The sequence below is a fragment of the Myodes glareolus genome, chromosome 20 (genome assembly GCF_982192425.1).
Source record: "Myodes glareolus chromosome 20, mMyoGla1.1, whole genome shotgun sequence".
Classification (NCBI taxonomy): domain Eukaryota; kingdom Metazoa; phylum Chordata; class Mammalia; order Rodentia; family Cricetidae; genus Myodes; species Myodes glareolus.
The window spans coordinates 24,451,775-24,466,899 of NC_142045.1; the positions used below are offsets into that span (position 1 = coordinate 24,451,775).

At 45.5% G+C, this 15,125-nt stretch overlaps 1 protein-coding gene across 1 annotated transcript; it reads right to left on the reverse strand.

Annotated features, from left to right (window-relative positions):
* Positions 1-1,966: 1,966 nt before the first annotated feature.
* Rap2b (RAP2B, member of RAS oncogene family) lies at positions 1,967-5,367 on the reverse strand. The gene has a single exon (XM_048424542.3). It carries the CDS (start codon positions 5,365-5,367, stop codon positions 4,816-4,818), a length of 552 nt encoding a protein of 183 aa, XP_048280499.1. The 3' UTR covers positions 1,967-4,815.
* Positions 5,368-15,125: the final 9,758 nt, after the last annotated feature.

A 15,125-nucleotide genomic window follows, 5' to 3' on the forward strand; every position in this document is an offset into this window, starting at 1 on the left:
CCTGCCCTCACCCAACTTCACTCCTCTAAGATCTGCACCTTACCCTCTCCCCCTCCGAAAAGGCATCTGTCAAAAAGCAACTTCTCTGGTTGCGATTGGATTTCAACTTTGTTTATGCCCTTCTTTTATGTCAGTGAACACGCAGATTTTGAAAAGCAGAGTTTTGGGAACATTCTTGGACATTAAGATCCACAATAAGCCAGGCAGTGGTAGCACAAACCTCAATCCCAGCACTCAGAGGCAGTCAGGTATCTATTAGTTCAAGGCCAGCCTGGTCTACAAAGCAAAACGGAGTGCTTAGCAGTTTTTGTAGTATTTTCTCAAAATGGAGAATACGACTTCAAATTAAATCAGCTAACACCGGGGAGGAGACACACACCTGTGCATACTGTAACCTGACTTCTGAAATTCTCTCAGTTGATTTTCAGGGTCCTTGCTTAGAAACATGAAAAACAAGAGTCCGTGCCTTTTAATTTCAACGGAATAAGTGGTAAATATTTTAAAGTGCTCCCTTAGCCAAAGGAACTAATTTTGTTTTGTTTCATGGAGAAGGAATAAGATGTTGAAGCTGACTTAATAACTTTCTCAGAGTTGGCTTCTGATTTGGCTCTGAAGACCACAGCCAGCACTGTTCAGATAACTACGTAAAGTTAAAGAAAGCGCCACCCCCACACAACAGCCTAACAAGTTCTTTTCAATGGTGTATGTCCTCTTCAGGAAACTTCTGTGGAGACAATTTTATCACCACAGCAGAAAGAAAAGCATTCTGAAATGTAAAGGCAGATCTTAAGTCGGAGGGTCTGAACGCCTAGATAGAGCCTAGTGTGACACGCATTATAGATGGGGCTTAATCTTAGAGTCTCAAACCAGCAACATCATTGTCCCCTGAAATACGAGCATCTACTCCAGGTCCACTGAAGAAAATGGGAAGCACCCATAGAGATTGTTTTAACCCGTGGGTGACTTTTATATGCAATTTAGTTTGAGAGCCTCAGGAACCAGTGACCCCTATTGTCTCAAATCACTAAAATGTTACTGTGGAGAGATGAAGGGCCATCACTTATTAGACAACTAAAGGCATTCAGATCATTCTTGTAGTCTGAACAAAAGACCACAATCAAGAATAGCATAGTCTTGATTTTTAGACCTGTAACATTTCCTAGAGAAAATTTGTATTAGCAAGCTTTCTGCCATTCAGCAGGTACTGGTAGACATTAGCATTTTAACACACAGTGGCCATCTCCAAATTCAATCTTGGTTTTCTTCACATTTATGGAGCAGGCTATTTTATGATAGATAAGGCATTTCACATTTACTTCCCCAAACTCCTGCCCCATATAACTTTCCATTGTCTAGATTGATAACAAAACAACCCAAACACTAAGTCAAGGAGACACTTGGGATTCTCAGCCAGTGGAAATATGCAGTATTCACGTTGTAGGAAGCCTCTAAAGACGATCTTCAAATAGACCTGGTTTCTCAGTGTGAGTCAATGAACTACCATTAGGATGGAAACCCTGAAGATCAAAGGGTGAGACTTGAGCAGACACCTTGAGGTTTCCTGAGGAGTTAACAAATGAACAAAAATAATGCTTTGACATGACAGAGAAGTGGACTGGCTGTCGGGGGCCCAAAGAAAAGCTGTTTCAACAAACAAAACAAAACAAAAAAACCAAATCCACACACCCAGTAGGGGTCAAGTTTAGAGGATTTCTCACTCCCTAAGGAAGCACCTCCCCCCCAATTTGTTTTGACAGGTGATTACATTACAACAAACCCCACCCTCCCTGACTCACTTCCTTAAGCAGTTAAACCAGCTCTGCTTTCTCACTGAAACAAATGTTTTTGTCTCCACACCACCCTAGATGAGGTTCTTCAACGTTTCTTCCAGAAAGAAAAAAAAAAAAAACCTCCAAATTTCTATTTTGCCATGAATATAACAGGCGAAAGCCAAACAACTCAGACCTTCATTTTCCTGCAGCAGCTTTAATTTTACAATCCAAAAGCATTTATTTTACAGTACTCAGTAGAAACATGTTTTTGTTTTGTTTTGTTTAAAATAAGAAAACAAAAACCTGTCCTCTTTTTGGGCCTCCACACAATGCTCTGTGGAGGTGATTGGCGGACCAGCAACCTATTTCACCACCCACCTTCTGATATTTTCTGTAAGGAGTACGCGCATTTCCTATGAGCCATATACTTGGCAACACTTTTGCCCAAAGCCTTCCAAATGACAAAAGAGGGTCACCAAACACATTAAAAAAAAAAAAAAAACAAAAAACCCATTCCAACAGGGCTTGACACATATTCAGGCTCTGCATCAACTTCAATCTACTTAAGCAGCCACAATTATTCAAATGGAAGAATGTGTTCTTGTAAAAACATGAATTTGAGTAGTCCCAATGTTTAGACGTAGAAACGAATGTGTTTGATACTCATGGAGGCATGAGGTCAGAGTTGGAAAATCAATAAAGGCCAAGACAGGCAAAACTGTTCTCCCTCCCCACTGGACTAGCGAAATGCAACCTGGATGAAAACATTCCCTCCCCCGCAAAAAAAAAAAAATTAAGGCAAGAGATATTGATATCACTTTAAAGAAACCTGTGATCTCTTTTGGCTTTGTCAAAGAGTAAATTCCTAGGTTAATACTCTTCAGGTTTCAGCTTTGCCTCAGGAACCTATGCTATCATTTCTTACAGATAAGATTATTGTACTAGAGAGCCCACGGAAAATACACATAAAAAGTAACAACGCACATTGCCTCCTACTTGTTAGGAGAAACAACGCTTGTGGTCAAATATGATCCACAAACTAAAGAGAGCACAAGAATCCTCTTTACACGGTTTATTACTTTTTGTTTTGTTTTGAATCTAATGATTTGGTTCCAAATGAAATCTTTGAAGGGCTGAGATAACGGCCAGCATAATACACTCCAAATACTGCTGAGCACACTGTGTGTGAGAAACGAAGTTAAGAACACTTCTGATGGAGGCGTGACATAAACAGACAAAACAAAACCAGGACAAAGAAAAAGCACCCCCCCCCATTTGCCTGGATGAATGTAACTTTCCCAGACCTAAGAGGGTGTTAGCAGTCGGCTTCTCTCCTTTGCTATAACAGTGAAGTTCATGGCTCATTGTCAGCAGAACAGACTCAATACACTTCCTCCTCTGGGGAGTCAGATGGCCTGTCTAGGCCCTGATAATTTTCTCCACTTTGAAATAAAAACTTGGAAACATTGTCGTCCAATTTGTCACTGAAATAATTCTAGCTTCAACATTTGACAAATAACTCTGGGAGGCCCGGTCCACCTCCACCTGACACCATTACCAGGGATACTGTGTATCACTGAATACGAAACACAAAAACACAAATAGTTTGGGGTTTCTTTAAAAATGACATTTGTATTAAAAGTCTTCAAAGGAAGAGACAATGACCAGATGAGTGGGATTAAAAGTTACAATCTGTTAGAATTCTCTTGGTACATCACAACAAAATTCTGCGCTTAGCTTCTGGGGGACACCCTTAGACAAATGACAGGGACACTCTGAAAACAAGGCAACGGAAAAGGGAGCTAAAACCTGAAATCTGAACAAAATGAAGAAAGGGAGAAAAAACACTCGAGACATGGGCTTACCATTAAGAAAGCTAAAAATGAACAAAGCAATTCATGGACTAACCGGCCCCATTTGTCCTGGCTCTTTCAGGAAGATACTTAAAGTGGTTTTGGGGGCAGCAGAACAGCAGATTCTGGGATATGGTGGGAATTCACAGGTTGGCACCGGCTGGAACAGCTGAGTTTGAAGGCACTCTGCAGACACAGGGGTGCTGGGGGCCCTGAATCACATTTACGAAGTCTTTGTATTGTATTTTTTAAAAGCTAGTCAGCAAAATCTGTCACTGCCAACCACACACGCACACAAAAAGCTACACTTACACACACACACACAATAGCACACACACACATAATAGCACACACAAAAATGTGCAGATCTTTTAACATTTTTTTCACAGCTGATTAAAAAAAAATACTACCATTCTCCCCCAGACTCCCCTTTGATACAGTAGGTAATCAAAATAGATTTTTTTTTCCCACAAATACCAGCAGACACTTCCTGGCACCCCCACACTGTATTGGCATCAGTGTTTAACAGTCCCAGTTCACATGTGCAATACTTCAGATTGGATACACTGTAACAAGAACCCAACTTTGCATAGACATCCTCAGAATCGTAATCAGTCCCTGGGTTGCCCTTCCAAGCTGGCAGAAAAGGAACCCCTGGTCTTAATTTCCAAATAATCCTGGAAAACAAGGGGGAAAAAAAAATCAAGTTTCTTCCCCTCCTCTGGCTCCTTCATATGGTTTTCTCAGACCTCCTTCCTTGTGTTTAGAACTTGGAACTATGAACAGTTGTTTGGGGGAACCCTCCCCCACCGCCTCCTTCTTCCCCTCCACTTCCTCCACCTCCCCACCCCCATTTTCTTTTTCAGGCTTGAAACTTTTGCTTGCCGGTGTCAAGCAGCCAATACTGCGCCTTGATGGCTACTTAAACGGGAAAAATTATGCATGAACCGAAATCAATGAGGAACGTACACGCTGCAAAAAAAGCCACATTTCCATCAGGGTCTTGGATGGTCAGGAACCGACACCCCCTCGGACACCCCCTGAAGGCTAGGGATGCTGGCCACGCAAGTCAGCCAGGTTCCTCGGACATCCCGGCCAATACAAAGTCGTCTCCAATCTCAAAGCAAGAAGACAATCACATTAAGAAAATCGGGTGTGTTTGGCTTTGTGCACAGAAAAAAGCCGGCGCCTCACAGGATCACGCAGGCCGAGCAACAGCCCTCGTCGCCGTTGGGCTGTGCAGCGTAGTTCATCTGCCGAACGATCTCTGCGAACAGCTCATCCACTGAGGCTTTGTTTTTGGCGGATGTCTCCATGAAGGGGCAGCTCCACTCCTCGGCCAGGGCCTTGCCCTCGCCGTATGAGACCTCGCGCTCGCCCTCCAGGTCCACCTTGTTGCCCACCAGGATCATAGGTACGCGCTCGTACCGCTTCACGCGGATGATCTGGTCCCGCATGGGTTTGATGTCCTGGAAGCTCTGCTGGTTGACCAAGCTGTAGACAAGGATGAAACCCTGGCCATTCTTGATGTACAGGTCCCGCATGGATGCGAACTGCTCGGTACCCGCTGTGTCCAGGATCTCCAGCACCGACGGCGACGAATCCACCTCAATCTCCTTGCGGTAGAAGTCCTCGATGGTCGGGTCGTACTTCTCGATGAAGGAACCTGTCACGAACTGCACAGTGAGCGCGGACTTGCCCACACCGCCCGAGCCCAGCACCACCACTTTGTACTCTCTCATGGCTCCGTCGGCGCCCTCGTCGCGCCTGCCGCGGCCCCGTCGGGGCTGCGCGCTGGGGAAGACTGGGCTGGGCGGGTAGACTTCTTTTCTTCCTCCGTTCCGCAGGAAAAGCCCCGGCGAGAGTGGCCCGGGAGCGCGGGCTCACCGATCGGCTAGCAGAGCCCCGCGCCGGGTCGACCGGTGGCGGGGGCGCGTCCCTGGGGCGAGGGTCCCGGGCCCCGCAGTAGCCCTGGCAAGAGGACCCTGAGGACAATGCGCGCAGCCGGAGCAAGGCAACCGCTGGAGCTCCTCTCCACCACAGCCCGAGAGAGCCGGGAGGCGGTAGCTGCTGGCTGCAGAGGCGGATGCTAATTGAGCGTCCGGCTGGGACACGCGTGGCATGTGTCCCCGCGGAACGTGCGCCCAGTTCCGCGGCCCATCGCTCGCTCTCTCTCTCCCGCAGCCTCCGCTGGGCGAGGGCTTCCTACTCGCCGCGCGCAGTCCGGCCCTCCCCCGCCCCGCCGAGCATGCCCAGTGAGCCGCCGGCGGCGCCCCGCCCGAGCTCCGCTCCGGCTTTTCCGCGGCGTCGGGAGGAGGCGTGGCTAGAGGGTGTGGCGAACCGGGACTGGGCGTGGCGGCGCGAAGCTTGGAACCGGGCAAGCCTGCCTGTGCCTGTGGGTAGAAAAGCTCCGGACCGAAGCTACCTCCTTTCGGGGCTCTGCGAGCCTCTCGTGGGCGCATCGGGCAGTTGCTGGCTATGACCTTTTCACCGCCTTGCGCTGTCAAAGGCGGATAGACACCAGTCGCCCAGCCCCAATCGGTGCACGCTTCTCCGGGTCACACACCTGCGTGACATTTGCAGGCCAAGGAAAACAACACAGAGCGTGTTCCCACTTGACCTAGTGTTCGCTTTCCTTGCAAAGAACTCTCCTGGGTCCCTATTCGGACTTGGAGCTAGGGGTGGGAATTAATGGGGGCACCGCAGCCTTCGGGGCAGGATTCGAGGGGTCATGCAACCTCCCCTTTGGCTGGAGCCAAAACCCGGCTAGCGGATCTAGCCTAGCGGAAGACGTACGGCTCCCGCACCCAGAGTCAGGGCATGCTCAGTCGGCCGAGCAGGTTTGGGGGCTGCAAGTGGGAAGGTTTCGCACCGCACACCCACACGCCAGCTCAAATTACCTCTTCCAGACTCCCAACTCATTGGCCTCAGAATGCGAGTCTCACACCCCCAAATGTTTTCCCATTGGCTGCTGCCGAGGTTTTGTCACTTTGGACAGCTTCATTGGTTGGAAAGTCGCCTCCGCTCGGGATTGGTTATTTATAGAGATTGAGCGGAGAGGCGGAGGCCCAGCTGTTCCTTCTCCACTGCTCCCCGCCCCCTTCCACCCACTGCCTGGGCCTGTGGATCTGAAGCTGAGAGGGGAAAAGAAGGAATTTAGGCGGAGTGCTCCGAACTAAATATAGTCCTTTGTTGGTGTTTTGGAGGGAGTCTGATTTCTTCAAACCCAGTCACGACCGTTTCTTAAAGGGAGCAGCTAGGGTTCATTGCTGCTCTCGGTCTGCAAGAAATCCTAAAGTTTCTAACTTAAATCTTTGCCGGGAGCTAGGATGAGCAATGAGCCACCAGGAGCTCGGGGCAGCAGGAGAGATGGGTCTGCCCAGGCTTGCCTCTTCCCAAGCTCTTCATGGTGGGGCGGGCAGTCGCAGGACTTGGCTCGGTTCACTAGCACAGGGATGCGAGGTGACGCCTGGACTTGTCCCGAGTCTCTCTAGTTCCTTGCTAGGAGAGATGTCTAGACCTGTCAGCGCACGGCACTGGCTGTGGGAGCCGCCGAGTGCAGAGGGGTGGGGATCGGATCTGTGTCAACCCGGTGCTCAGTGGCCTGTCTTCTTATCTTCTGCCACTAGGTTCTGCTTCAACCGTCCTCGCTGCAGGGAGAACGGGAGAACGGGGCAGTGTGTAGATACGTGCTTTTGGTTCCGAGTTACTGCAATGTTCTTGGCCCCATTTGCGAGTGGGCCTGCTCCAGACTCTTAAGTTTGTGTCCGCAGCGGTAAGTTCCAGCCAGCAGAGTCCGGCGGGAGTTCTATATCCTGTGCCTCTCAGTTCGTTGACGGTGCTCGCTCTGCCATTTAGTGGAGAAAGGGTACCCCCCACCCAACCCCCCGCGCCATGGTCAGCTACTGATTGCTTCGATTTAATTATGCTGATATAATTCTTCAGAGAATTATCTCTGAATCACTTTATTTCATACAGCTGGGCAGAATCCTGCCAACATTCTGCCAAGTGTTTTGCATGCACTATCTCAATTACCCCTCATAATAATTACTTCTAGGCCATTTTAAAGATGAACAAACTGAGGTTCCCAGGGGTTCAGTAGCTCATCCGGGCGTGGCAAAGCAAGGATTACAGCCTAGGTGTTTGATTGTAGAGCAGTCAAACCGCTTGAAGACAGGAAGAGCATGCCGCCCCCCCCCCCACCCCGCGCGACCATGACCAACCATTCTTTGCTCTTTTCTTGTGGAAATAATATTGTTTGGATGGCGCTTCCTCAACTAGACGCGATAGGAACTCTTAAATACCCTACCGTGTGGTGCCAAACCCACCTCATGGGTTCTTTTGGGGAATCCCCATTTACTCATATCCAGTTGATAGTTCTTTTTTGGGCTGAGCACTTTGTTGAGGTGCTGTGGGCCCCTTGAAAGAACAGTAGAGTCACCAGTGCCCTGACTTCTTCCAGCTTGGCCCTTGAAGGAGTCCACAGATTCTCAACTTAACACCTGGCTGTACAGGTTCTTGTGAAGATGTGTTTGTTAAAGTGGAAAGTCGCCGGGCAGTGGTGGTGTACACCTTTAATCCCAGAACTCGGGAGGCACAGGCAGGTGGATCTTTGTGAGTTCGAGATCAACCTGGTCTGCAAGAGCTAGTTCCAAGACAGGCTCCAAAGCTACAGAGAAAACCTGTCTCAAAAAATCAAACAAATAAATAAAGTGTAAAGTCGATCACATTTTACCCATTTGTTCTTCATGGTTGTTAATACTATTGCACCAATGGTGTGACAAAGAGGAGAACTGGTTGTCAGCCTGACTACATCTGAAATGAGCAGAAATTCCAGAAACAGAGAGCACAGTTGTGAGGAATTTCTTTGCTTGGTTTGAGGTGGGTAAAGCCACCTCTAGTATGGACCATTTTTGAGGTAGGAAGGCACGCATGCCTTTGATCTGGATCTTGAGGTAGGAAAATTCCCCTTTAATCTGGGCCATAACTTCTTCTGGAAGTCTCTGTAAGGACAGAGAAGAAGGAAGCTTTGGCTCTTTGCCTGCTTGCCTTTGCCTTGCTAACGTGTATTCCTTCCTTCCCTGGCATTCAAGTTTCCTTCTTTGGTATCCCAGCATATAATGAAGACCAGCTGAGACATACAGCCTTATGGCCTGAACAAGCTACTGGATTCTTTGACTTTCTGCTCTCAGCTAGCCGTTGTTAGATTAGCTGGACTGCAGCATGTAAGCCATTCTAATAAATCCCCTGTGTGTGTGTGTGTGTGTGTGTGTGTGTGTGTGTGTGTGTGTATAACATATGGAGAGAGAGATTCATTCTATAAGTTCTGTTTCTCTGGAGAACCCTGACTAAATACAGTGGGCCTTGTTGTACACTCTCCGCTCACAAAGGTGTGAGTTTATGTAACCTGAAAGAAAATGCCTCATACCTCAAGCCTGGACCTCAGTTACGACCTGGGGCATTTGCCAAGTCCATGACGTTTGCTGACCTTAGTTTGCCTGTCTATGAAATGGTGATGATGAAATTTTCTCCGCTCACAGTGCTGAGCCAGGTATCTTGAAGAGAATCTGGCCAGCAAAGCCCTCCATTTCCAGCAGAGACCTGAGCAGCTAGGGCCCCGTGACCTGACTGCCCTCTCCAGTAGTCTGATGTATCACAAAGGAGTAATAATGAATAGAGAGTGGATAGTAACACTTGTTAAAGCTGTTGTGCACCAGACATTCATCAGTTGCTACCCAGACCTAAGCAGCTGGACAGGCCCATAAGAGCTATCCATGTAGACAAGTGAATGGCGTGAACTGAAGCTTCATGACTTTTTCAATAACAGAAAGATGCTATTTGGCGTTTTCAGTAGTATATTACATCCCAGTTATTTCCCATATGTTGGGGATTATTGTTTTAAAGTGTGCTGCATTTTTTTTCATACTGGCCTTTTTTTAAAAACAATTTAAAGATGTGTTTTGTTGGGGGCTGCAGACCCCTGGCCCCTTGGCTTTCTTTGCCTGCTGGAGTGAAGCAACTTGCTTTCCCCTGTGCCTGCAGCTGCTCTGAGCACGAGACCCTCATGAGTTCCTGATGGCAGGGGAGTAAATTCTGGTGGGTTTTACAGCTGGAAATCCCAAGAGCCGGGGCGTGGCTATCAGTTAAGGATCCCAATGTAAGCTGCCCCTGTGCACAATAAAGTTGGCATTCTTGTATCTAGGATGACCCATGTCCCTGTGTCTGTGTGTATGTTTTTAAATCTCCAGCCTAGTGTCTGGCTCGCCTACAGTCCTGTAGTGCAGGCGCTACAGTGTTTGATCAAATAAAATTAACCTGTGAGCAGGATGCTGGGTCAGCAAAGAGCTGACGGGAAGTGCTAAGGGGGAATCACATATAGCAAGGTTTTTTCGTTTTGTTTTGATTTCGTGGTTTTTTGAGACAGGATTTCTCTGTGTGGCTTTGGAACCTGTCCTAGAACTGGCTCTTATACACTAGGCTGGCCTCGAACACGCAGAGATCCGCTTACCTCTGCCTCCTGAGTCCTGGGATTAAAGGTGTGTTCCACTACTGCCTGGCTAGCAAGGGTTTGTAATTGAGAATGGAGAGAAGGACTCTGGGGTGTATGGAAGGCACCAGCAAAGGCAGAAGGTTAACTGCTAGATATTCACCCTCTCTGAGGAGCAGAATTCCACCTCAAACCTTAAATTTTAACTTCTATAGATTTAGATAAAGTTTCCCTTAGTAGCTTTGAAAGAGTCTTGCCTGAGAAAACATACTCCCCTCAGGCTGTGGCCCCTGCAGAGAAGCCATTTCTTAAGGGGTAGGGGGGTAGGTAGTCACTGTAGTTTTTTTTTTTTTTAAATGTTTAATAACACCCACAGATAGATACATATGGGTATTGTGATTCAAAATGAAGCCAAGGTTTTAACAATTATTGCTAAGAGTGCTGTGTTTACCATGATAGTTAAGTGGCTAACTACATACCCAGCAATGTGTGTATATGTATGTATCTCTGTGTATACACACATCTGTACACACACACATAGATATCTAGAGAGAGAGTGACATACAGACAGATAAACAGATAGGATATTACTCATTTGCTTATGCTGGTTTTGAAGTTGATCTCTTGCTCTGGGTAGCTGCCTCCCTCAGCCTTCCGAGTAGCCTGGGTAACAGGCCTGGATTGGTCAACTTGGTTCAAAGCATACACATCTCACTTCCTCTTCTCAGAGTTTGATTGTTTCGTTTTGATTTTCTATGAGTTATTATCTTCCCCATACTATATTTATAGAACTATGTCTCATTACCTTAAGAACTATGTGACTTGTCAGGGGACAGCATCCACATCTGGTTTTATCTTTAGAACCTTCCATGTTTTGTGGTATTTCTTATGCTAGGCGATTCTCAATAAATGCCCATCAGTGAATGTATAAATCAATGCTTTTCTGAGCTCCGTGGTTAAAAAAAATAAAATAACAGCCCTTGATAAGCCATAACATCTCCTTGGTCCAAAGAAAACTATATGCCAATGTTCAAGTCTCCCTGGGTCCTGAAGATGCTGGAGTAATGAAAGTCCACACTGACTTGAGTGGCGATAGGAGAATAATGCTCTCCAACGGAGAGGCACCCAAGTTCCGAAGGGCAGAGGACTTATCTGAAGAAGACAGCATCTTCCAACAGCCTGAAATGGGTTTTGGGAAATAGTCTGAAGGAAACCAGGTAAGGGCACCTTAACTCTGGATATGCTGGGTAAATAGAGGCCCATCCTTTGCCTACACTCTCACAGAGCATCTGCATCATCCCCTGTGAGATGCAGCTCTGGGCCTGCAAGGACAGCAACACTACAAGGTGAACCCCTAAAACCCTCAAGTAGAAAACTGCTCAGCTGCATGGCTCATTTACATACACCAAGGAGCTGAATTTCACAATGTCCAAAGATCTTTCAGAGCTAACGGCAGGTAAATAAATCATTCTTGATAAGTTCTCCTACTCTTGAAACTGCCGAGAATAAGTTGGTAGTGACTATATCATAATTTTAAAGTGGAAGATTAATGACTTTGCACAGTTCTAAAAGATACATGTCAAATAACTGAATTTATGATAATAGAATCGTCTACCTGGCTCAGAGTTTTATCGAAGCTACTTTTAAAATAACCAACAAGAGGGTCCTCTGAAAATACTTTCTAATTTGGTCAGTCATTGCTTCATGCTTTGGATTGCCAACACACTTCATGTTACTTCATATACAGCCGTGTTGCCAGTTAAGCAACCTTGTTGGAAGAACAAGGCCTTGATCAGTCTTGATAGAGATTGAATCGTTCTTATCTAAGACCTGTCAGGAACATCTTAGGATCATAACTAAGGTGAGAAAAAGTCCTTCTTGGTCTTCTTACCTCGGTGACTGTCTGCCTGGATTACCTGTGCTCCGATCTTTTTTTTTTTAACTTCAATTATTCTTCAAAATAATGTGCATGGAAAAATTTTAAATTAAACAACCTCTGAAAATCATTCAAGCTTTACAAAATCTTGTTACATACATACATACACACACACACATATACATATATATGTATATATGAGAATCAAATCAGCTGTTATCTCATTTGTCTCTTTTTTATCAGTTTGATGTTGCAAGTAGGTTTAACAAATAAATTAATATACTTAGTATTGAAAATAAAAGCCATTCTTATCACAATAAAAAAAGTTGTCCTAGGCTGAGTTGTCCTATAGGACCAGGCTGATACAACACAATGATCCAGTATGTTTGCATCCCATCATGCATTTTGAATGGCCTATCATATTTTAATCCTTCTAGTCAATTTTAGAAAACAAGTGAGAAGTCAAAGTCATTCCTCTTAAAGGTACCTGATCCAACCTTTTCTCTCAGGTCTTAGATTTGCCAGAGACGCTGATGTGTGGCAAAGGCCTGTGTTCCTCCTGCAGCATGACATAATACATAATAGTTTGTATTATGACTGTGTGAAGAAGGTGCCAAGGATGCCCAAGGAAGGGAGGTTTTAGAGAGATTTATTTGATCCTAGGTTTTCTTGGTTGAAAGAGCCATCTAAAATCCCAGTCCATTTAAGATTCCTCTCCTCAGACCGTTCTGTTCCAGAGAACCAAATATAGAAAGAATAGGAGAAATGGCTTAGCTTCGTTACAAAGAATTTTCCTCTTTCTTTTATCGCACAGACCCCGAGATGAAAGGCGGCCCCCTTCCCCCCTGCAGGGATGGGAGCACACCACTTCCCCTAACACAGAGGAAGCCTATCCGCCCTCTGCAGCGGTGGCTCCACCAAGTCTTCAGCCTGTGGTTTTGATGGAGACAATGAGGGCCTGTGCTCAGGGCAGGAAGTCTCACTTGTAAAATATCACCAGCAGTGGGGTCTGCTGGAAGGAATCTGCCTAGTGGGAACTCTGTGTCACTGGGAATGACATAATTGAGCAATCATGAGACAGTATTAAAGATCTGAGTCATAGCTTAGGAAGACTGCACCTGAAAGCACAGGATAGCTTTGCGGTTTCTGTTCTCATGGCTGTTCGCTCTGCTTTTAAGAAAAGAAGAGTAGAGCGTTAGGTACCAAAAGATTACCGTTATTTTATTCAACGTTTGTAATAAGGGCATGTGACTACAAAATATATTTTAAAATTTCCTTTCTGTGAAGAGATTTCTATCCTTAAATATCTTACTGTCTTTTAGAAGTAATTCCATAGAATGAGAAAGGAATAACCCTGGAAAACCGATCAAATATTTATGTTGTTTGGTGTAAGCTAAATATTCTAAGTGGACACTTCAAACTCTGTCTGGAAAGGGCTGGTCATAAACACTTTTCAGGCCATACTCTCTCTTTACTACCTCTAACGTTCCATCCAGCATACAAGCCTCCTCAGACAGTATGCAAATGAGTGGTCCTGGCAGAGTGCCAACAATACTTCCTTTGTGGAACCAGGTGGTGGACGGCATTTGGCGAGCAAGCCCCATGGTTTGTCGATTTCTAAACCGGGAATGGAAGGGGGTGGGAGAAAAGCCCTTCATTTGTTGCCAGAGTTTCTTGAAATAAAAAGGAACTACTAGTTTGTCCATAGATGTGGCTGCAGGTTTGGCTGTCATCAGTGGGGAAGTGCCAGTCAAAGAGTGAGTATGTATGAGCAAATAAAGGGCAGGGTTTATCATTTCTAAGTGCTCATATCATTACTCTTACACAAGTGTCAAGGGCATTAGACATGTGTTAGTATGTTTACTTCCTTCATATTTATTTATTTATTTTTATTTACTTATTATGTATGCAATATTCTGTCTGTGTGTATGTCTGCAGGCCAGAACAGGGCACCAGACCTCATTACAGATGGTTGTGAGCCACCATGTGGTTGCTGGGAATTGAACTCAGGACCTTTGGAAGAGCAGGCAATGTTCTTAACCCCTGAGCCATCTCTCCAGCCCCCCTTCATATTTATTTTTAATTGTTGATTGTGAATCATGTTTGTTATGTAATGTATATTATGTAACTGTCGTGTGTGTGTGTGTGTGTGTGTGTGTGTATACCTTACTGCTGGTCATATACACTTTGAAAATATTTTCAGTAATCTGTGATTAACTTTTGATTTTGAATTTAATTCTTTTAAAAAATATTTCTCTTCTGAATTTGTCTTTTTCCTGATGGGTTTCCTTTATGGATTTCCTGTCGTAGGTAAGAAGCCACCTCTGATTTCATGAGCTGGTGTTTTCTTCTAGCATGTTTATGGTTCTGTGTTGGCTCGCTTTTCCAATGAAAAGCAGCATAAGTAAAGAGGGGGAAAGGGGAACCTGAATAATAGGATGTCCAGGGGACAACAGCTTCTGAGGAAACAGGGAGAGGCCTTGAAGAACATGGATGGCTGGAGAAAGTTTCCTTCCTCTGGAAGGGAAGAGAGAGAAAAGCCAGGCAACCTGAAGATGAGCTGAGAAACTGGAAGTTGCAAATAACCTCAGCATCAGTAAAAACTGGCAGTGTACCTGCTCGGTAGGGGAGCAGCCAGAAGTGGGTGGGGAGTCCCAGAAGAAACAAAGCTGTTTGTCACACCGTCTGGGCCACACATGGCACAGAGATGCTAGGTTGCTAAATTTGGGCACATGTATTTATGAAGATGCCAAGTCACCTTCTCAAGAAATTAGATGTTGATAACTCCTCTCAAGTATGTCAGATCAAAATCAGCTGAAATTTCTGAACGCTTTTTTTGTAGCCCATACAAATACATAATTATAAAACGAACTCTACACCCCACCCCCATGTATCTGTACCCTTAGTCTGTTTGTGACTCTGTCATCAAAATTTCATCACACATAGAAAATTAAATGAGTTCAAGAAAACTGCCGTCGATGGGATCTTCTGATACCTCTTTCTCTCAAATGATGATGTCTTACAATAAAGCCCAACTGAGCTTTGAGAGAATTAGTCATTTTGAGTAGCTCTTTTGTTTGTGAGACAAAACAAAACAAAAAAATGTTTGTTATAGGTGGTAGTATCACTACCCAAAC